This window comes from Electrophorus electricus, chromosome 12 (genome assembly GCF_041902795.1).
Source record: "Electrophorus electricus isolate QZ-2024a chromosome 12, ASM4190279v1, whole genome shotgun sequence".
Taxonomy (NCBI): Eukaryota; Metazoa; Chordata; class Actinopteri; order Gymnotiformes; family Gymnotidae; genus Electrophorus; species Electrophorus electricus.
In genome coordinates, this window is record NC_137508.1 from 9,365,956 (window position 1) to 9,385,680 (window position 19,725).

Consider the following 19,725-nt stretch of genomic DNA (forward strand, 5'->3'; position numbering starts at 1 on the left):
TGTATGGGATGAATGTGCTATACTCAGAAAGTGCTATGGATGACTTGTTGAGTAGTTATTTACTTTTCTAAAATTTCTAACTTTGTTCAAAAGAAGTCCAATTTCTACATCTCAGAATGCTAAAAATGTGGCTGATTTATAACTCCTGGGTTGCTTTTGCCAGTCACAGAGAAACTGATTATAGATTGTACTCACATGAAATGAATCAGTCATGTAATTTTTATGAAACAATCTTAGTAAAACTGGAAGACCATGAAAAAAGAGTTTCATTCATTTTTCATCTTTTTGTCAAGTCGGTTAATGAATATTTCAGGGTGGTGTGGTTGGCCACAGTGTTGGAACTTTGTAAAACTAGCCAGCAGTGCAAGTATTGAGCGCGTCCCTGAGGACTGAGAGGAGGCTGTCAGAACAGCAGGGGTAGCCCACAGCTGGACTAGGAAGACAAGGCAGTGAGAATTCCTCTGGAGGTAGGCTATGTTCTTCTACAAACTTTTATTTATCATCATCTTAATTACACTTCATGAGATATTTTTCAATAGACTGCAGGATGACTCACCTAAACACTTCTAACACATATAGATGAACATTGATTATTTACTCATCGTATGATTATTGAAACATCAAATTAGTGTACACTAAAACCTAACCTTGGCAATCCTATCAGCAGATTTGGGGTTTTGTTAACAATGCAGTAGAAGGGGTGTGGCGAATAGGAAAGCTGCCTAGCATTAGTTGTGGTGGAAAGGAGAAGTGAAATTTTGGATTGAAGCTGCTGGGGAGGGCTGGTGGGTGGGTGCTGGCCAGATTATTCCTCTCATGCAAATGTGCTGTCTCCACTGTTAGGTCCCACTGAAGCGTGGGGACTCTACATTGGCTACAGCTGCTTCCCGTTTCCACCCAATCACACAGGAGCCATCTGGATGTATGTGTGTGTGCGCGCGCGTGTGTGTGTGTGTGTGTGTGTGTGTGTGCGTGGGGGGGCACAGAACTGATGCCCTAGTCCCTCTCTTAGCAGTCAGTGTGCACACACTCAGACACGGTCTATCTGATGTTCATTATAGATATACCAGGTGTATCTTAAAACGTGCCAAGTTGATGAGACACATATGTTGGAAAATTCTAAATGCTTTTCTTAAAACACTTATATACATTTTATCCTAAAGTGTATACGTGATTTAATGGCATGCCCCTGTGCCTTTAGTGTCCTATTCTCAACTTCAGGTTCAGCAATGGTTTGCAAAAATATTACATTCAGATCTGTGATTACAAAATATAAATACAACCTTTTCCAACAATTTTTATTTGAAACTTGTTCAAACAATATTTTAATGACAACAGCCAAGAAATGTCAGTAAAAAAGGAATGTTTACTTATAAACTGGTCTCATGAAGCTCATCTTTCTTATGGCTTCTCTTCCATTTCACCTATTTTTATTGATTTATATATTTAACATTTTAAAAGTTTTTAGCTTTATTTATTTATTTTCAGTCATATATGGTTGTCAATCATTTTTTCCTACAGGTGTTTTTGTCTGACAGGAGGTAGCTCCTGCTGGGGTTGATAGACATTTATGTCAATTATTTACACAAGAAAGGAATGTTGGATGCAGTTTTGAATTTCTTAAACATTCTCTTGGATAGTAGTGTTTTTTACTGCCAAGAATTATGGATCTTAATTTGTAACTTAAATTTTATAGGTATAAATAGAAAGCTCACACATTGATAGATGTTGCACAAATGTAAAATATCTTTTATTGATATTTTGCAAGCATGCCTGTTTTTAGATGCTGATGCTATTATCCACATGTAAAGTACAACTCAAAACTAAACTTAAATTATAAAAACAAAACAAGAAGATACAAAAGAAATAGTTGACCAAATATTTTGGGTCATAATACATAGAGAGATTACAGTTCTATGTCTGTGAGGCTTTGACATAACCTCCCAACGCTGCTGATGCAAAACATTTACAATCATTATATCAACATATCTTTGCAGGCACAAGAAACTATTTTTTTTAATGGTTTGAATTCTGACAAAAAACAGCTCAAAAGAATAAACAACATAAGATTAATTTATATGGGTATTTGTCTTCAAAAACTGTTAATTATTTCTCCTTCATTTCCATTTTCAGTTTTCCGGATTTGGAAAGTACCTCCTGCATGTACTTCTTGCTACCTCACACAATTGTAGAAAAATAGACAAGACAGTGAATTCTATTTACATCTGTCTACAATAATCAGTGTGTATTAAATTAAAAGCTCAATTAAATGTTTCACATGCATACAGTGTTCAGACAATTTGTAAAAAAAAAAAACAGTTATGAGTTTGTATATGGTGTGTATTTGTTGACTCTGGGTATCTGTGTATGTATGCTTGTATTTCTGTCAACAACATCCTCTTGTGTTCTCAGTAGCGGTGCTCTCCACGTGTGATGTGTGAGGAAAACTCATAGCGGTCCTGACTGCGGTAGCCACACAGATTGCACTCAAAGGGGTCTCGGAAGCCATGGCAACCCATATGAATTGTGTACATAACGTGGTCCAGGAACAGCACCCTGCAGTGGAGGCAGCGATACGCCCTCACCTCTTCGCCCTCACTGCTCAGCACCTTAAAACCTTCCGCAGCCACTCCCATGCCCAGCTCCATACCTGCTGCACGCAGGGCCTCAAACTGCCTCTGCTGCTCATCCTTCACCAGGGGCAGGCCTCCATTCCGCACACCAGGAGCCATGTGGTTTGTCAGGTAGATGAGGCCTGCTGTGGCTGCCGTTGGTCCCCCTCCCCCAGCTGCACGGTCCTCGTTGTTGCTCTCGGTGTCAGTGGAGTCCTGGCCACTGGGGCTAGGAGAGCCATCCTTCTCACTGGAGGCTGATTTCGACTTGGAGAGCAGGAGTAGGTTCTCGGCTGCGCTGTCTTTGGCTGACAGGCCATTCCCCTCCACCTGTTGGGACTTGTGGAGGTTGTAGATAGGGCTGACCACCATGTCGGTGGCAGAGCCAGGTGGGGTCTGAACAAGTGGCCGCAGAGACTCTGCTCCCAGATAGCTTATGGCGCTGTTGATGGCCTGGTCAATCACATGAGGCTGGATCATCTCCCCTGAGCTGCTTTCAAAGGAAAGATCAGCAAAGCGCTTCTCACCTAAGAAAGAGAGAGAGAGGGAGGGGGAGAGACAGAACTGAGATGGTGCACTGGATTTATTCATGTTCTATTTAGTGTGAAAAAAAATTGCTTTTTAAAGGGTGTTCTATTCTTCCTTCTTCCTTTAAATATATGGTACTCATTAAAATTATTGTTGAGTTATTGCAAAATTATATTAAATATATTGATCCCAAAATAAAATACTCATCCTATTTCATCCGAAAACAAGAAATAATACAGGAATAATATAAATCTCAGTCAACAAAGAAATACAAAAACATTAAATAAAAAGAACGCATAACTTGCTTATCTTGTTCAGATATATTGAATAGGTTTATTATTTTTAATGAAAACATAAATATATATTAATATAAACAAATATATATTAGATACATACTTAATGTTGTAACATAGGCCTAATATACTCTTATGTTTTTGTCCTAAGATGAATTTACAAAAAAGTAATACACAGATTTTGTGCAGGAATGTTTCATTGTCATTCTCATTATTGAAATATGGTGACTTCCTTTAAACATAAAGAAAGCAGACTGCAACTCTTACCCACAAACTTCTGTGGCATAGAGCTCTTACGCTTTGCTACATTGCTAGCTATTCTGTCTAGCACCAAAGCCCTCTCAGACGCTGCCGGGTTTAAGTCTTCCCTCTGCTCATTCTGGCTGTTCTCTTCCTTCACTATAAAAAGCAAGACAGAGAAACCATGTATAAGATTCAGATATAAGCACTATTCTGTCTGATTAAATAAGCTGTACTAATGTGCCTCCTCTAAGCTTTGTTAGGTAAATTAACCCTTTTTTAAAACTAAACTTACTTTTTCAGATTCTGCCTCAGGCTTTATCTTTTGATATTTTGTTTACATTCTGTCTTCACTCCGGAAAAATTATTTTGCGGTATTTCAGAAAATAACCTCTTGTGCAGGTTGTATCCTTTATTCAGGCGGGGAACAAATGGGGATCAGTTTTATATTCTGTGGCAATTCAAAACTTTTAATCAACTATATATTCAAGCAAAATAAACAAACCTGCCACCAACCCTGCAGTACAGACCTACATAATACAAAGCATTAATTTTCACAAATTATTTATACCAGTTTAATTGTATACCACTTTAATTAGTGATCCTAGTGTAGGTTAATAACTGTTCACAACTGTGTAAGAGAGATCTTATCTCTGTGTTCTGGCCTTACTGACCTGGATATATACTGTTCTGAAGGCCCATGCACTGCAGGTAATTGTGACAGCGCTCCTTGTGCTCTTCCAACGAGCTTCGCTGCTTGTAGCTGCGACCACAGTAAGCACATTTGTGCGGCTTTCCAACTGTGAGTTCAAAAGAAAAGATAATGATGGGGATGCAACTGAATGAACTACATAAAATGTATATTTAGGAAAAAGTTCTCAATTTAATATAATTGGATTTTTTTTCTTTCCATAAAGTTAAGAGCATAGTTCACTTTACCCAAATTAAGAAATGGCCCTGAATAGGTCTGAGTTATTAAAGCTGTCCAGGACAAGGTACAGGCTATCAGAAAGTGCAGTCTTTCATAGGATGAAGGAAGCTGGTTGTGAAGGCTCAGAATTACCCGAGTGCGTGCGAAGGTGTCCGGTGAGTGCATCTCTGCGGCGACAGGCATAGTTACACAGGTGACACTTGAACGGTTTCTCTCCAGAGTGGAGCTTGATGTGCCGCAATAGGTTGCCCTTTTGTGTGAAAGAAGCACCACACTGACTACACTGAAAGGGTCTTTCACCTGATAGAAAAACAAAACAATATGGTGACATAGTCAAATAGTGTAGATCACACCAGTAGATGCAGTGATATGCGCAAATGCTTTCCATTTAGAAAATGAAATATTTAAAATGGCTTATTCTATTTAATTTATACAACAATAGCATTTACATTACAATAATCTGAAAATACATTTTAGTAACAGCATTTTGGTAATAATTATCTACACCAAGATTATAGAAAACTTAAGATAATCACAAAATGGCTCGATGCCCTGTATGTCCTGTAAATAGTGGATGTAAACAGTACATCATGATAATCTCTCTGTCACTTGTAAGAGGAAACATTTTTACTGAAGGGATTCTTTATTTGAGGAATGCCCTCCTGTTTCTGTGCAACAGTTTTGAAAGTTCAACCTTCTGTTGTTTCTTATTTATTTGTATCTACAGATGTATTTTTATAACACTCATTTTATTTGTGTATTTTGTAATATTGATTTTTTAATTTAGTCATTAGTGTTCATATGGATATCCTTTTAACGTTGAAATAATGCAATCTATATAAATTGTCTAGTTCACGTTTATTATTAATGATACAGTGATGATTATGAATAACGAACAACCATCAACAAGTATAAATGATGGATAATAGTTTATGTCTTGAGGTAGCTGGGGAACAGTGATATGTTCTGTAATTCTGTCAAACAGAGATATATCAAGTGCTACATGTCTGTCGTTTGCACTACATGGACAAGCATGCAAGCATGCGAACAGTTCACGACCATGTAAACGGTGAGCGTTCGAATTATTACTATGGTTCTATAACACAGACTACACAGACTCATCGAGACTAAGGCTTCCTTCTTGGGAGCACTATTACGCTTTGAATTTGGGGTCACTGTCCTACACGGCTCCACAACGCTATAACATCCTCAACAACGGAGCTACTCGTGGCAAAGCTCAATCAAACACGCGAGCGGAATCTCGCAGAAGAGCGCCACTCTCCGCTTCGCGCGCTCTGCCTGCCCCTGCGCCCCGACTGGCGCTCTGATCGAACAAGAGGCTTTCAGACTCTGCCTGCCAGTTTCGTAATGCACCACTGCCTGGGTCAATTTGATCTGAAAATCTCATTTTTTCCTCTTCTTCAGCTCTAAAATAAGAGCGGCCCATCACAATGCAAATGCAGACCTCATTTAAATAAAGTGAAGGAAACACTTTGTGTTTGAGAGCCAGTCTTCCTGATCAGCGCCTCTGGAATAAACCAATATCCAGCCTCTCCGCGTGTTGTGGCATTCTCGGAGAACGGGTTTAATACGACCCTCTCTTCAAAAGCCCTATAAAATAAGAGTCACCAGTGAAGCAGCAAAACTACGGAAAAAAAAGAAACTCATTAAAAAGGCATTTTAGAAGAACAGTCTCACCAGCGAATATTTATATTTAAATAGGAAGCGCTTCATTATATCTTTTATTATAGGTTCTTTTTGCATTTGCATTAGCCCTCTATTCCTTTCTTCCATTTTGGGTTTCATTAGCTTCTCAAGCGCGGAAGCTAAGTGCCTTTTTGAAAAATGTTCTCCGCCACTGGTTTGGGTTCATTACAATGGAATATCAATCTTGGGTAAGAGAGAGAAAAAAATAATACTTTGCTAATTTTAATTTAGTAGAGGTTTCTTCCACCCTAATTGTTGCTGTTGCCCTCAACTGTAATTTAGACACACAGATTTACATTTTTACGATTTTAAAACGCAACTCAAAAGGACTATGCCAACAAAATACCAAACTAGTGCAGGTAAAGTTTTCATGAACATGAAGAGGTTAAACTAACATTTGAGCCTTCCTCATGATGTAAACGTAACACTATTAGCAGTACAGTGGTGCAAAAATGTTGTTATCCAGTTATTGTTAATGTTTTCCATGTATTCGATGCAGTGGCACAGCTTATTTCAAACTGTTTGGCCTAACCTCTTCCTTTTTGCCTGTCATTGCAATACCAAAGCCAAATTTTGCGGTTGCATGTTTGAAATGCACAATGGTTAAGAAACGAGACCATTCTCGCATAATGCACTCTGCCTCAGATTATCTCATACTGCTCTATACCTGCTCTTGCTCTTTGCTGCAGGGTGCATCTTGCATGTTCTGTACATCCTATTCAGCCCTGCACACTGTCAGCTCTTCTGTTCTATGGGTGTGGGTGACAGTAAAGGGAGGGAAGAGTAGATGGCAGTTGTGCTTACCAGTGTGGCTTCGCTTGTGCACCATCAGCACATTGGGCCCAATGCAAACTATTCCACAGATATCGCACTTGAGCTTCCCGTTGGGGAGGCGGATGCCCCCGGCCGTAGGGTAGGCGGCCGCTGGCTTGCTGTCAGGGCCTGCGTGGGAGCCGTTCACTTTGGCCCCGGAGCCATCGAGCATGCGCAAGTCCTCGGCAACACACTCCTCCTCCTCTCCATTCATGTCAGCGGCCAGCCCGTTCTCCTCGTCACTCCGAGCCTCAACTTTTATAGTGCAGGCTGGAAAAAGAGGGCAGTGGGCCCGTTTAGTGATGGTCACCCTGACTACAGCTGTTGCTGACACTTTCATCTTTGTTCTAGCATAGCTGAGCATTCTTTATGCCCTAGGGCAGAGGCTTCAGGCTTTATATTCAGATTAAAGGCTTTGGCTGTATCTTTTCTCCTGTAATTAATCTGACTGTGCTACTGTGCTGTAATGTTAGAGGAAGAGGTAGTACTTGAGGATCAATATGTTATATGTACATAATACTGCCCACTGGCTGCTAGGAATAGACAACTGTAAAAAGAAATTCCCCTTAAATGTTACAATGTGGACTGTCCAAACAGTAAGATTAGAACCTCTAAAACTGCAAATGAATGACATATGACCAAGAAATTACAGTAAATTGTTGATGTTGATATCTGTGTAAGAGCTGAAACTGGGTGAAAAGAAAGTACTGTATTCTTTCAGCACAACTAATACACCACTGCTTTGAGTAGGCAAACAGTAAACTCCTGTATGCGTTTGCTCACTCAGGAATTGGGAAATTCAAACTCCATGCACCATCTTTCTCACCATCACACTTCTCTGAAACAAATGACTGATAAACAGGAAACAGAGACACAGGAAGCACTGTGAAACTGTGGAGTGCAGCGGTGTAAACCAGACCAACAAACCGTGGTAAATACATACGAGCTCACACAAGCTCACATAAGCACTAACACAAGTGAGACTACAGGACAAGATGCCATAAAATCACTCAGGGCGATTAAGAAAACACTTTAAAATTACATTGTTAACACATTTTTAAGCCTCAAATATGTTGAGACATGTAGCACAATGGGGATTGATAATGTAGTGCTGTAAGGTGAAAACAAAAGACCAAGTGCAAGTTTTCCAAAACCATTGAAGCATGAAGCAGCCATAGGACGACACATCGAAGATTGATCTGAAAATTCCCTAAGAGTTATTTTAAAACTACTACTCACCCATTTATACAGTGTGTCCACGGGGTCTATATGAAAAGAGGTCTATTTCAAATAGATGTTGCTATGACCCAGAAACAACCATAGGTGGGTGAGGTTGACATTTTATCATATAGGTTTCACACTGCTGAAATGGTTCTCACTGAATTTTACTCCTGTGGTCAGCATGGTGCCATGTCTGATTTCCCCATGCCTTTACCTCAGTTTGTACAGAGTGAAGAGGAAGAAGTGGAAATAATGAAATATAGGAATCTATGGGGAAAGGGGAAGCTTCAGTAACAGAGCCAGCCCAACTGAAAAAAAGGCCAAGACTTATGGAGAAGTGACAGAAAGGGAAGCACAGACAGGGAATTGTGAAGCTGTGTAACTGAAACAGTGTTTTTGTGGGACACAAAGTTTTTTCATACAAATTACAGGGATCAGCAATTGTGTCACATGATTCATACAAAGAGCATACAGCAGTGTGTGCCTTTATTTTCCAAATCTGCTCAGTATGATTAACTATTTATTTTATCTTATTGTTTTAAAATATTACATGAAATAAGACAGCTAACTTAGTATCTCCATATCCATCTGAGCAAAAGGCACCAAACCACTCAGGGAGAGGCACCAAAACGGAACAGGTCATTCTAAGACCAAGAGGAAGTTAAGTAAGTGTCAGTCCAAAGACAAAAATGTGAGAGCTCACTATACTGATATCAAAAAGAGCCTCACTCCATAAGAGACAGGCAGTAAAACAGTGCTGCAAACACCTATATTCTCACTGGTCTGATTCTGAGAGTACTTTCCTGTGTTCCATTAAGTCAACGCTACAGACCAACACCTAGATTCTCATTTGTCTGATTCTGAGAAGACTTTCCTCAGGTCCAATATGAAGTCACTGTATCAGCAACCCTCCAGCTACCCTTCAATCTATTCCAAGACACATAATAGAAAGATATTTATCAGAGTTCATTTTCAGTGTCTAAATGAAGTCCTGCAATTCTTAGTTTTGTAGTACATGAAAAGTGGGAATGCCCTGTTATCTCTGCTCAGACACATGCGTCCATGTGCATTACCCCCTGCAGTGCCTCTGTGGTCTGTCCAGAGGTATGTGACCTGTGCTTGGCAGAAGGAACTAGCCTTACTGGCTTGCTGAAGTCTTATGGATTTGGGGAAGTTGTGACTAAACTGAGGATGGGAAGAGGAGCTTTTACTTTATATAATGTTTGTCACACATCCTAATTTACCCTTTTTGGGAAGCAAGTTTCAAAACCCACAGGCAAGGACAAACAAAGAGCAATGCACTAGTACAGATGAGAACATCATCCTGTTTCCATATTAACTGCTTTTCCTCTTTAAACACATTAATAAACCCAGATTCTATGAAACATCAGAAAGTGGTATTACAGACTTTCTGAAACTTAGTATATTTACGGTAGGATACGTTACTAATGGCTAAGACCCACGTTAAAATGCAGTAGTCCTGTGCGTGTAAAACTGGTTGTCAGCTATGTTCCTCTCAGGGCGCTGCTTATGTTGTCTCAAACTGAAAATAACTTTGCACTTGCTGTGGAGCCACACACTTAACCACGGCTCTGCACAGTGTGATGTGTGTGCGCGCATGTGTGTGTGTGTGTGTGTGTGTGTGTGTGTGTGTGTGTGTGTGTGTGTGTGTGTGTGTGTGTGTGTGCGTGTGCATGTTCATGTGTTTCATGCTTGTGTGAATGTGTGCATACACATCAGCTTTGATAAAGAGAAAAAGGTCCTGCTTCTTTTACATTTTCAGGAACTTCTAAGTGCTGTCCTGTACAACAGCAATAGCTTGAACACTGAATGACTGACTGAATGATTTGTGCAATCAAAAAAGGAACAGCACTTAAACTCAGGTCTATAGCCTGTAGATTTTGTGCTGTAATATGTGCTATTGGCATTGAAAAGTCATGGCAAAACCCTATTTTGCTTTGCCTTAAAGATTTAGCAGTTAGCTACTTTGTAAAGGCTTTTATTTTGTGTATAACTATCATGGACTTGACTTTGAAAGTAGATGCTGATCTTTAGATCTTTGATCCTTTGATATTTGAGTATTTACACTTTAAATTAAGAGTATAGGAATATAATATACTGTGACAACTTTTGAGTATTGTTTAGTTCATCAGCTGTGTTGTGCCTTTAGGAGCTCTGTGTGGAGCAGAGCCGAAGCTAAAGGAAAAGATAGCATAGGGCATCAGTTTGGGTGTTTTCTGATGCTCTTCTTCTTCCTGTCTCAGTTACACACTCCTGATCAAATAGCACGTTGCAGCTCAGTAGTAAACGATCAGCACAGATAGCGACTGCTCCATTACCAAGTTTCAGCTTTAATCTTAGAAGCAGTGATGCACTGCAAAGATATAATAGTCACATCCTCTCACACACTGGCTGATTACATCTTCAAGGACAGTGCATGCATCCACACACACACACACACACACACACACACACACACACACACACACACACACACACACATACACACACACCAAAGGCAAGCTTTAAAATTATTTGTAGCTTCTGTCGAATATCCTTTTAAAATTTATTATTCTGCAAAATAAAGACTTGAATAAAATATTCTGTCTGACAAAGATGAAGTTTTGAGATAACTGCAGGTAAGTTCCAGCACTCCATAAATCTGTTAAGAGAAAAAAAAAACTCATTTCCTTGGTCTAAAATGCCAAAATCAACTAGCTATATAGAATTCCTGACACACAAATTGAATTGAATTGAATTAATTGTCAGCTAGAACTATAGCAATAAAATTTTTCTGATAGTAAGCTGAATAATGGAGCAGTGATAAAAATTATGTGATGGGAAAATATGTTGAGCATTATGATGACCATTCATTTCAAACACAAATGATGTAACCACTACAACTCTACGTTATACATCTTTTCCAACATTCTGTTCCTCTGATACATACTCTATGACCTCATAAACAATATGTAATGTGTCTAATTCTAGACCCTATATGCTACAATTGGCATTCTGTAGTATGGCTGGAACCACACCTTCTAGTGATATACAAAACACTAATTGTAAAACCAAAACTATGGTAGACCATCTTTGGAGACTTCACAAAAAATACTGTGTTGGAGTATTGCCACCATAACACAATATTACTGAGATGCAGCCTGATGTTTGTTTGGTTGCATCTCTCTCTCTCTCTCTCTCTCTCTCACTCTCTCTCTCTCTCTCTCTCTCTCTCTCTCTCTCTCTCTCTCGCTCTCTCTCTGTCTCTGTGTGTGTGTGTGTGTGTGTGTGTGTGTGTGTGTGTGTGTGTGTGTGTGTGTGTGTGTGTGTGTGTGTGTGTGAATGAATAGCTTGGCAGTTGAAGTGAAAGCATGGCAAAATGCAGGTGCAGAGCCATGTGTGTGCTTGTGTATGTGTAGTGATGCTTGCCAGGTGATGCTCCTGAACATTTTATCTCCCTGTGTGAGTGTTGAAACTGAGTTCTGGCAAGTTCTTCTTAGGAAACTCTTGCACATCCTATTTCAGTTTCCTCTGACATCTTATTTTTTCTCTCTTTAAATTACTGCAGCTTCAAAGTGTTTGGGGCACACAGTTCAAGCTAATCTGGAACTACTGGAGGGGAAAATTCCAAACTAAAATACATCGAGATTTTAAACAGGCCATCTGCTAACTTCAGCTTAGCCAGTTCCATTGCTGTACACATCACAGCTTTTGCGTCTAGTTAACCTACTTCATACTCACATGCTCTGTGCGGTGCATAGCCATTGTTTGGACACATTCACATGGACACGTTTGGACACATTCATACTAAGCTAAAGTGTCTTACTGTGAAATCTCCCCAAAGTTGCATTTCCATTTTTACCTAATTGAACCTCTGAGACATTCTCCTTTGCACGACTAGTCTCACAAAGCACCAAAACAAATAGAATCATAAATCAACTTGTGATATGAAGTTAATGAATATCCAGTCAGGTGTGGAAGAGACCTTAAGAATGTATATTTTAATTACACCTTTTCATTGTTAGGGTAGAAAGAAAACAGAACTATTTTTCATTGACCTTTGAACTAAAATTACCATAAACCACTCTGAGAATGTAATAATCCAGTCGATATATTTTTGTACTTATTATTTGATTAAATAAAAGCAAGAGATAATGTAAGCAAGGTTCGTAGATAGATAAGCTGTGCAGAACTGCTATTGTGATCCCACTGGTAAATGTATATATACACTGTTAAGAATAATTGCACTGCATATTTACTCAAGTAAAAATCACTCTGTATAGACTCAACACGGAGCAGCTTTAAAGCATTGTTTTATTTTATTTTTTGCATTCTGACTCCCTCTCTTCTGTTTGTGAGAAACAGGGTTACAAGCACTCTATTCTAATCATTGACGTGCTGGGGAATGGGACTCATACCGGGAGATAAATAAACTTCACAGAGACTTCAACAAGGTCATATGCTATTCTGTAGTGTGAATTCTATTTTATCCTGCCTACACAGGTGCGGCATGAGTACATCTGCATTATCTGATATTTTACCAAGTTTTACAGAGTAAAAAGGTAAGAACACTTCTGCTTATGTACCTTCATATACAAAATACACCAAGCTTCACCAAAGAACCGGGCTAATGGTCACATGTATATTTCAACAAAAATCTCACATTAAATTTCAGTGAAGATGTATGCCACTCCAAAAATTCAAAGAAAATACATTACCTTAACATTTTCTTTATTGCTTTAATTCTATGTTGGAATCTTGCATTTTTCTGTGAATTTCTTTTTAATCTGAAACCTGGGAGAACGTTTTTGAGCTTGTTTGAATAGGAGTGCCATCCTCAACATCATACTTTTTAAAACTGTGGTTTTGTTTTTCTGTGTATTTTGTGGTCTACATCAGACACTGACTGTTGCCTGGTCTTGGTGTGAAAAAGCCTTGGAAAAGCTGTTCTAATTGCTGTTACTCAGTGCTGTAGTTGAGTGGTATTTGTCCTGTGGCCACACTGGCCTTACTCACCAGGTGGTTTATCACTGCGGTGGTTGTGCTGGAGGCCGGTACTGGTGGAGAGGTCTTCTGGGACAGGCATGGCCTCCTCTTGATCTTCTCCCCCCTCGTTGGTAGCAGGGCTGTCTCTCCCTGATCAGACAGAGAGCCTCAACATAAAGTGCAGCTACAGGCAAACCACACTCTCCATGCTCACAGTACAACTTTTCTTTGTTATTGTTGATTAAGCTTGTTCTTTTGACACTCAAAACTAGGCTTCCACAGAGTCTCAGCAAAACATCAAGGTTTTTCTTTTCAGGGATGGTTATTATTTTGTGACATGCTCAGCTTTAAATGTGTTACCATTGATTGTTCAGTATGACATTACATTCAAAGGAACATGACAAGCAGGAAACTATCTCAGCCGTCTTTGTTACACACATCAGTTTCAGTCTGGTTAGGACTCCTGAAGGTCCCTGAGCAAGTCCATTTAGAAAACATATTCCATTTTATTTTTCTCTATTTTCCTGGCAAAGTGTTTGCTATACTCATTTAATCAGCTATCTGGATATCACTGAGCTCATTTGACATATATTTTGAGGCCATCACTACAGAGCAGGATTTTGGTTTTTTGAGGCCTACCACAATCTTTTATTGCTGTGAGTGCACGAAACACTGCTCTACCTGCTATTTGGGCCATTTCCTGTGCCTCTTCAGTTTCCATCCTTTGCAGGTACTCTAACAGGAATGAGTGAAAGAGAGAAACGGAGTGAGTGCAGACAGAACCAGCCAGACACAGAGAGACACAAACAGAGGAGGAGACTGGGATAGAAAGAGAGAAAAGTGTTTCAGTTTCATCAGCACCCACTGTGCAAATATAAGTCACTAAGAGAGGGCGGTTAGTGATTAAAGGGGGAATGCCTTTTCTTTGTATGTCTCCATCAGCCCCTGCAAGAACACTCCCATTCCAGTAGCAGACACCACTGTCCTCCACATTACATTACAAAGAACTACAGACACTTTCATTACCCTAACTGACAAGCTGGGTAGACTGAAAGGGTGCACGTGCAACGGGATGCTGTGCTTCAGGGGTGGGGTGTTGGGAACTCAAGAGGAGGCTTTCAGACCACATTTGTTATTTATTGTTAATTTCCCACCACATAATCATCCAAAAATGCAAACTGACTGCAGCAAAATTAAGCAGAAAATTAGATGGCCCTGGGTCACGGGGGAAGCGGGTATCTGGCAGAGCCAGCTGATTGGCACCCGTGTTCACTCTAATTTACTGAGCATGCATGGGTGAGCCCGGCAGCCCATCTCTCTCTCTCTCACTCGCATACACATGCACGGTCAAGCCACAGACAGAAACAAAAGGTGAAGTGGACACAGAAAGAGAGAGAGAAAGAAATGGAGACAGACTGAGAGGGGTGACACGGATAGTAAAGAGGAAGAAGCACAGGGAGTAAATGAAAGAGAGAGAGAGGAAGTAAGACAGAGAGGGAATGAGAGAAGGGGAAAGAGTGAAAAAGGTCATAGTAAAAATGTGTAAGGCAGGGACAGAGAACTTAAGCTCAAGGAAAAGACAAAAGGCATGCCAAGGAATGGACAGAAAAAGTATTCAGAGGAAGTGTCAGGCCAAGGGGGACAGAGAGATGTTTTTTCCACAGGAGGAGTTTGGTGAGGAGCGCTTCCTCATGCCAGGCCTGCATCTCTGAGGAGCCACCAGTGCGCATGGCCCAATTAATAATGCAGGGGCCCCTCAGGCCCGCGGCAGATGGGCCCAACAGTTTCAGCCTCCTCACTGCCACTTCAAGACGTTCCCGCTGGAGGCCTGTGCCTAGCCTGAGCAGCCACACAGGGAGAAGTGAAGCTCCCGAAAATAGCCAAGCAAGCTGAAGCAAGCCCCTGGGAGAAGGGGAACCTCGGCCTTCCTGTTTTCACTGACAGATGGCTCCACACATTTGGGACAAATAGCGGGAAGCGTGTGGCCATTCGTCTGTCGCAAAGCCTCAGTCTTCCTGAAGACGAAGATTCTGCACCAGCTTGTTCACATAGGAGTCTAGTGAGGGGTCAGGTGTGTGTCACTGGACCAAGGGGATTTGTGTGGGTGTGCATGTCAGTTTGGAATGAGGGGTAATAGTCATTGATGGAATTTGCCAAGAAGACTGCTTGCATTTATGCTGATCTAACCACTGTGGCTTCTTAACCTGGGAAGCAGGAGGACTTTTTGTGTGTATGTGTGTGGGGGGGCAAGGTGTCACGGCAACCCCCATCCATGGCATAGCTGGTCTGAAGGGAAATAATGATGCTTTGGATAAAGGAGGGGGTAGAGAGAACTTTCACTTGACTTCAACACATACTTCAATTCTGGAGAATGTCTGGAAAGTATGTGTCAGTACATTTACATATATGAGTGTTCAAAATATTTTAAAAATCACATTTTAATTTTCACTGTGAATTTCTAACACCTGGATTCTTGTGTTTTACTAATTGTAAACATTACATTAGTGCAATATTGAAACACTACTTGTTACATTTAATTTCATGTGGCAGTCATTAACATATATAACAATAAAGAGTAATATGAACTAAAAAGTATAAGATACTAATAGAAGAATCTACAACAGCAGTGAAGTATTAACTGATTTTAATTAACTTCTTGATGGTTAAATTTCACTCATACTTAAAAGAGAGTACTTTTGTGCAGTCAGTGAGATTGCATAAATCTTGTATATTCCACATAATACAGAATTTATATGGAATATAACAAGGAAATTTCATATTTAATAAATGTAATACTGGATTTTAATATTAGGACTGTTTTAGATGGCAGAAAGACAGTGGTGTGATGTAACTAGCATGCCAGGGATAGATGTTAAGTCTTTTCTAATGAGATATTACCCACCAGTTATTCACCTGAATGGCATAGACAGTTAAACTGTTTATGATAACGACCCTCTTATATAACTGTTTAGAAGTCAAATTAAAGTTTTATGTTTTCAAATTTGAATTTTGTCCTCGTCTCGAATTTGTTGCAAATGCATGTATTAATGGACAAGGACATGAAATGGTGTAATACTTTCAATAGATAGCCAGTCAGTTGAGAGACATAGTATAGTTTGCATTGTGAACGTAAAAAAATCTTTTGCAGATGTGAATGTGTATGTGTATTTATATGCATGTGTGCTTCTGTGTGCTAAAGAGAGAATGAGAGAGAGAGAGAAAGAGAGAGAAAGAGAGAGAGGAGGAAGAGAGATGCAGGACTAAGCGTGTAAACAACAAACTCAAGAGGAGAAGGGTGGAGACTACACACTACAAAACCGTTAAACAGACAAAATGACCCGACTCAGGTCAGAGACATTCAGAGGTGAGAAACACTTTCCTAAGCACTACTTGGAGCTAGCAGTTTCATTTGACTCAGGGTTAAATTACAAGAAAGTGAGTCAAAATGAGTTTTTAGCAATAAAAACTTCTGTAGGGGTGGAATTGTGGGATTTTTGCTGTGGGGAAGCTGAAGGAATATTTCAAGCAAAAGTAAAAATTCTTGGTAAATTCCCTAATTTCTATATACATATGTTGAATAATATATCAGGGATATTCCTTTCTCCTAAAATGCCAACCAATGTGCTTTACAGGATTCATAAAATGATCTGTCTCATTTTCCTTTATTCACCTTTGTGCACATAATGGATAATTCAAGGTGTATATAATATTCCATTTTATTTTTTCTTGTGAATGAGTTGGCACTTTGTTTTGTAAATAAAGGCAACTATAGTACCTGTCAAAAGATAATAAAGATATTGTCTTCTGAGAGAATACAGTAACATCTGTATTCTTTAATGGCAAACAAACTAACTTTTAAATTACAGTCTTTCATGGAAAGCTTTCAACTTCCATATTTAGTTTTCCTCAGCAAAACGTTTTTTCTCTTGAGAAAAAAATATTTTATCACGTTTAAAAGTAATTAAATAGGCCACTGTCATTCAATTAAACTTTCTTCCTGTTTTTAACGCGTGTTGCTAATATGTGTCAAACTGCTGATTCATTTTCAAACGTTTCAGAAAGTACGTGCCTAGTTCAAAAATGACCCACGAGCTGTCTTGAGATTAGGAGAATGAGCAGAGTGCTGTTCTAAATATTTTAACTGGTAAAGTGATGACAGTCTCCAATTAGCCACGACAGCATTAAAAACAGTACAGGAATAACTTCTTCAAACCGGGTACCCACTGACTGACTTGTCTTGCATCAGCCGCGATTTCAACATAGCGAGTGGCTGATGGGGTGATTGGTACCTGTCAGAGATGATGTGCAAGAACTGACAGTGAAGGTTTCGGTGAAATAAAACGCCTTTACAGAAGACCGCTTTAGAAGCCTCATTTACATTTGTTACACTTCACTACACTAGCATTCAACGCAGTACTCTTAATAACTTCATCTCTCTTTCTCTTTCTCTCCCTCTAACTCTTTCGCTCTCTTAGTACTTAATTAATTCTGATCTTATATTTTTATATTCCTTAAATTGGTGTCAGTTTAGAAGTAGCATACATATACATTTAAATGAACTATATATTACTCCGCTTATTATTTAAATCAAAAGAACGTATACCATTGATTTGGATACCATCTGAAATGCATACATCAAATACATCCATGGTCATAATCAAAAAGTGATGCAAAATCTTTTCACATCTTTGAAAAATGACAGGTTATTTCTACACTTTTTGAGTTGAAGACATATATGAACAAATATATATCCCATGTTTGTTTTAAATTCTTCAATAACTTACAATCAATGAGCATTGATAACCTCGGATTTATTACATATTTAGTCAGTTCTTTCCCCCGTTTTTCTTTGTTTGTGCCTTTCTCAGGTTTCCACTTGTGGTGCTGTGAGAGAGACTGTAATCAACATGAGCATAAAAGTTTATTGAATAAATGTGTGAAATATTTTCATACGTCAAACCCACAAGTTATTTTGACACAACAGCATGCAGACAACTTCACTTCCGATGCGCCCGTATAACTTACAGTGAGAAATTCTCATAATGAAGTGCAAATGCAGCGAGGCAAAATTAGGGTTATTTTCTATTCCTTGAGAAAAAATGCAAATTACTTATATGTAACTTATTTGTTTTCAGCAGTTTACGATTTGAAGCATATTATTTTTCAAAAGATATAATTTATCTATAAATAGTTTAGGCTGGCGTGTTTAAGATAAACAAAAATTAAAAGTTATGCTATATTTTGGAAAACTGTAACTTAGACTATTTAAATTCGAGAATATGTGCAAATATATTAGGCTATGTATAAAAATGTATTCACATAGTAGCTATGTGAAAATTTACATTTGAATCAAAGAAATTTGAACGAAATCCTGTCGTATTTCATAAAGGATGTTCAGGGCACAAGCGGAAAGAGCAACAGGTGCCTTAGCACAAGAAGCTTACGAAAGTAAGCCGATTGCGATTCTCTTTGTATATTATACCAAATCTCATAACGAAAATATGTTGTACACTTATTGCTTAATGTATTATGTGTACAGTGAAAATAAACTCGCTTTAATTCTAATATCCATGTGAATATTAGGAAAATATTCCTTTCTGGAAAACCGGGGGAAATTGTCTCTTGTTTTTTTCCAAAAGAAACACAAACCTGTACACTGATAAGGTATTATTGATAAGCAAGGTAGGCTAATTCATTGAGAGCAATCTAATTGTACACGCCTTTTAACTCTACCGACTTTGCACGCCTGTGAGGATTTAAGCGGGGCTCGCGCACCTGCTGCATAGCCTACTTTAGGACATTTTTTTTTCCACTATGCCAGCTTTTCTCATTCTCGTAGTGGAAAATTAAAAAATTCATCTCAGCCTAAGCTGAAACTCCCTTACATCTGTTTGTGTTGAAAAGCACGGTTAAATCGACTGTACCTGCTATTCCTTGAGTTTGTAATATGAAGCTCTTCCAGCTGTCCCCCGCTCCATGTGCAGAAGTTCGAAGCGCCGCGGCAGCACTATGGAACTCTGCCCTCGGTCCCTCCCCTCTCCACTGCACTTCCTCGTTCCAGCCTAACATTGCTAGGTTTCTGTGCTCATGCGAGACATTTTGCAAGCTTTTATTCCAGATGCAGTATGTGTCAGGGAGTCGAGGCAGCAGCCCTTGGCACTTTGCTTTGTGTCATGCCAATAAAAGCTGACACCCAGTAGACCATCACTGGCAGCCATGCATGAGATGGGATGAGGCGGGCAAGAGAGTGGACTATTCATTTGTTTATTATTTATTTCCCTTAGAGAGGACAGAGGTCTTGCACTGAAGCTATTCTCTTGTTACCTGACTTTACTAACAATGCTGTGGGTGATGATAAGAACAGATTTATATTAAATAATTTGCCATACCAAAA

At 39.3% G+C, this 19,725-nt stretch overlaps 1 protein-coding gene across 6 annotated transcripts; it reads right to left on the reverse strand.

Moving 5' to 3' along the window:
- Nucleotides 1-1,728: 1,728 nt before the first annotated feature.
- On the reverse strand, nucleotides 1,729-19,522 carry ikzf1 (IKAROS family zinc finger 1 (Ikaros)). Of its 6 annotated transcripts, XM_027017654.3 has the most exons (8): nucleotides 19,256-19,522; nucleotides 14,013-14,066; nucleotides 13,362-13,481; nucleotides 7,116-7,394; nucleotides 4,737-4,904; nucleotides 4,348-4,473; nucleotides 3,701-3,832; nucleotides 1,729-3,139 (listed from the first exon to the last, which is right to left on the reverse strand). In XM_027017654.3, exons 1-8 carry the CDS (start codon nucleotides 19,398-19,400, stop codon nucleotides 2,409-2,411), a joined length of 1,755 nt encoding a protein of 584 aa, XP_026873455.1. In that variant the 5' UTR covers nucleotides 19,401-19,522; the 3' UTR covers nucleotides 1,729-2,408. The 6 variants fall into 6 exon arrangements, with proteins under 6 accessions (XP_026873455.1, XP_026873545.1, XP_026873370.1 ...); XM_027017744.3 differs by lacking the exon at nucleotides 14,013-14,066; XM_027017569.3 differs by lacking the exon at nucleotides 3,701-3,832 and having other exon boundaries at nucleotides 19,256-19,440.
- Nucleotides 19,523-19,725: the final 203 nt, after the last annotated feature.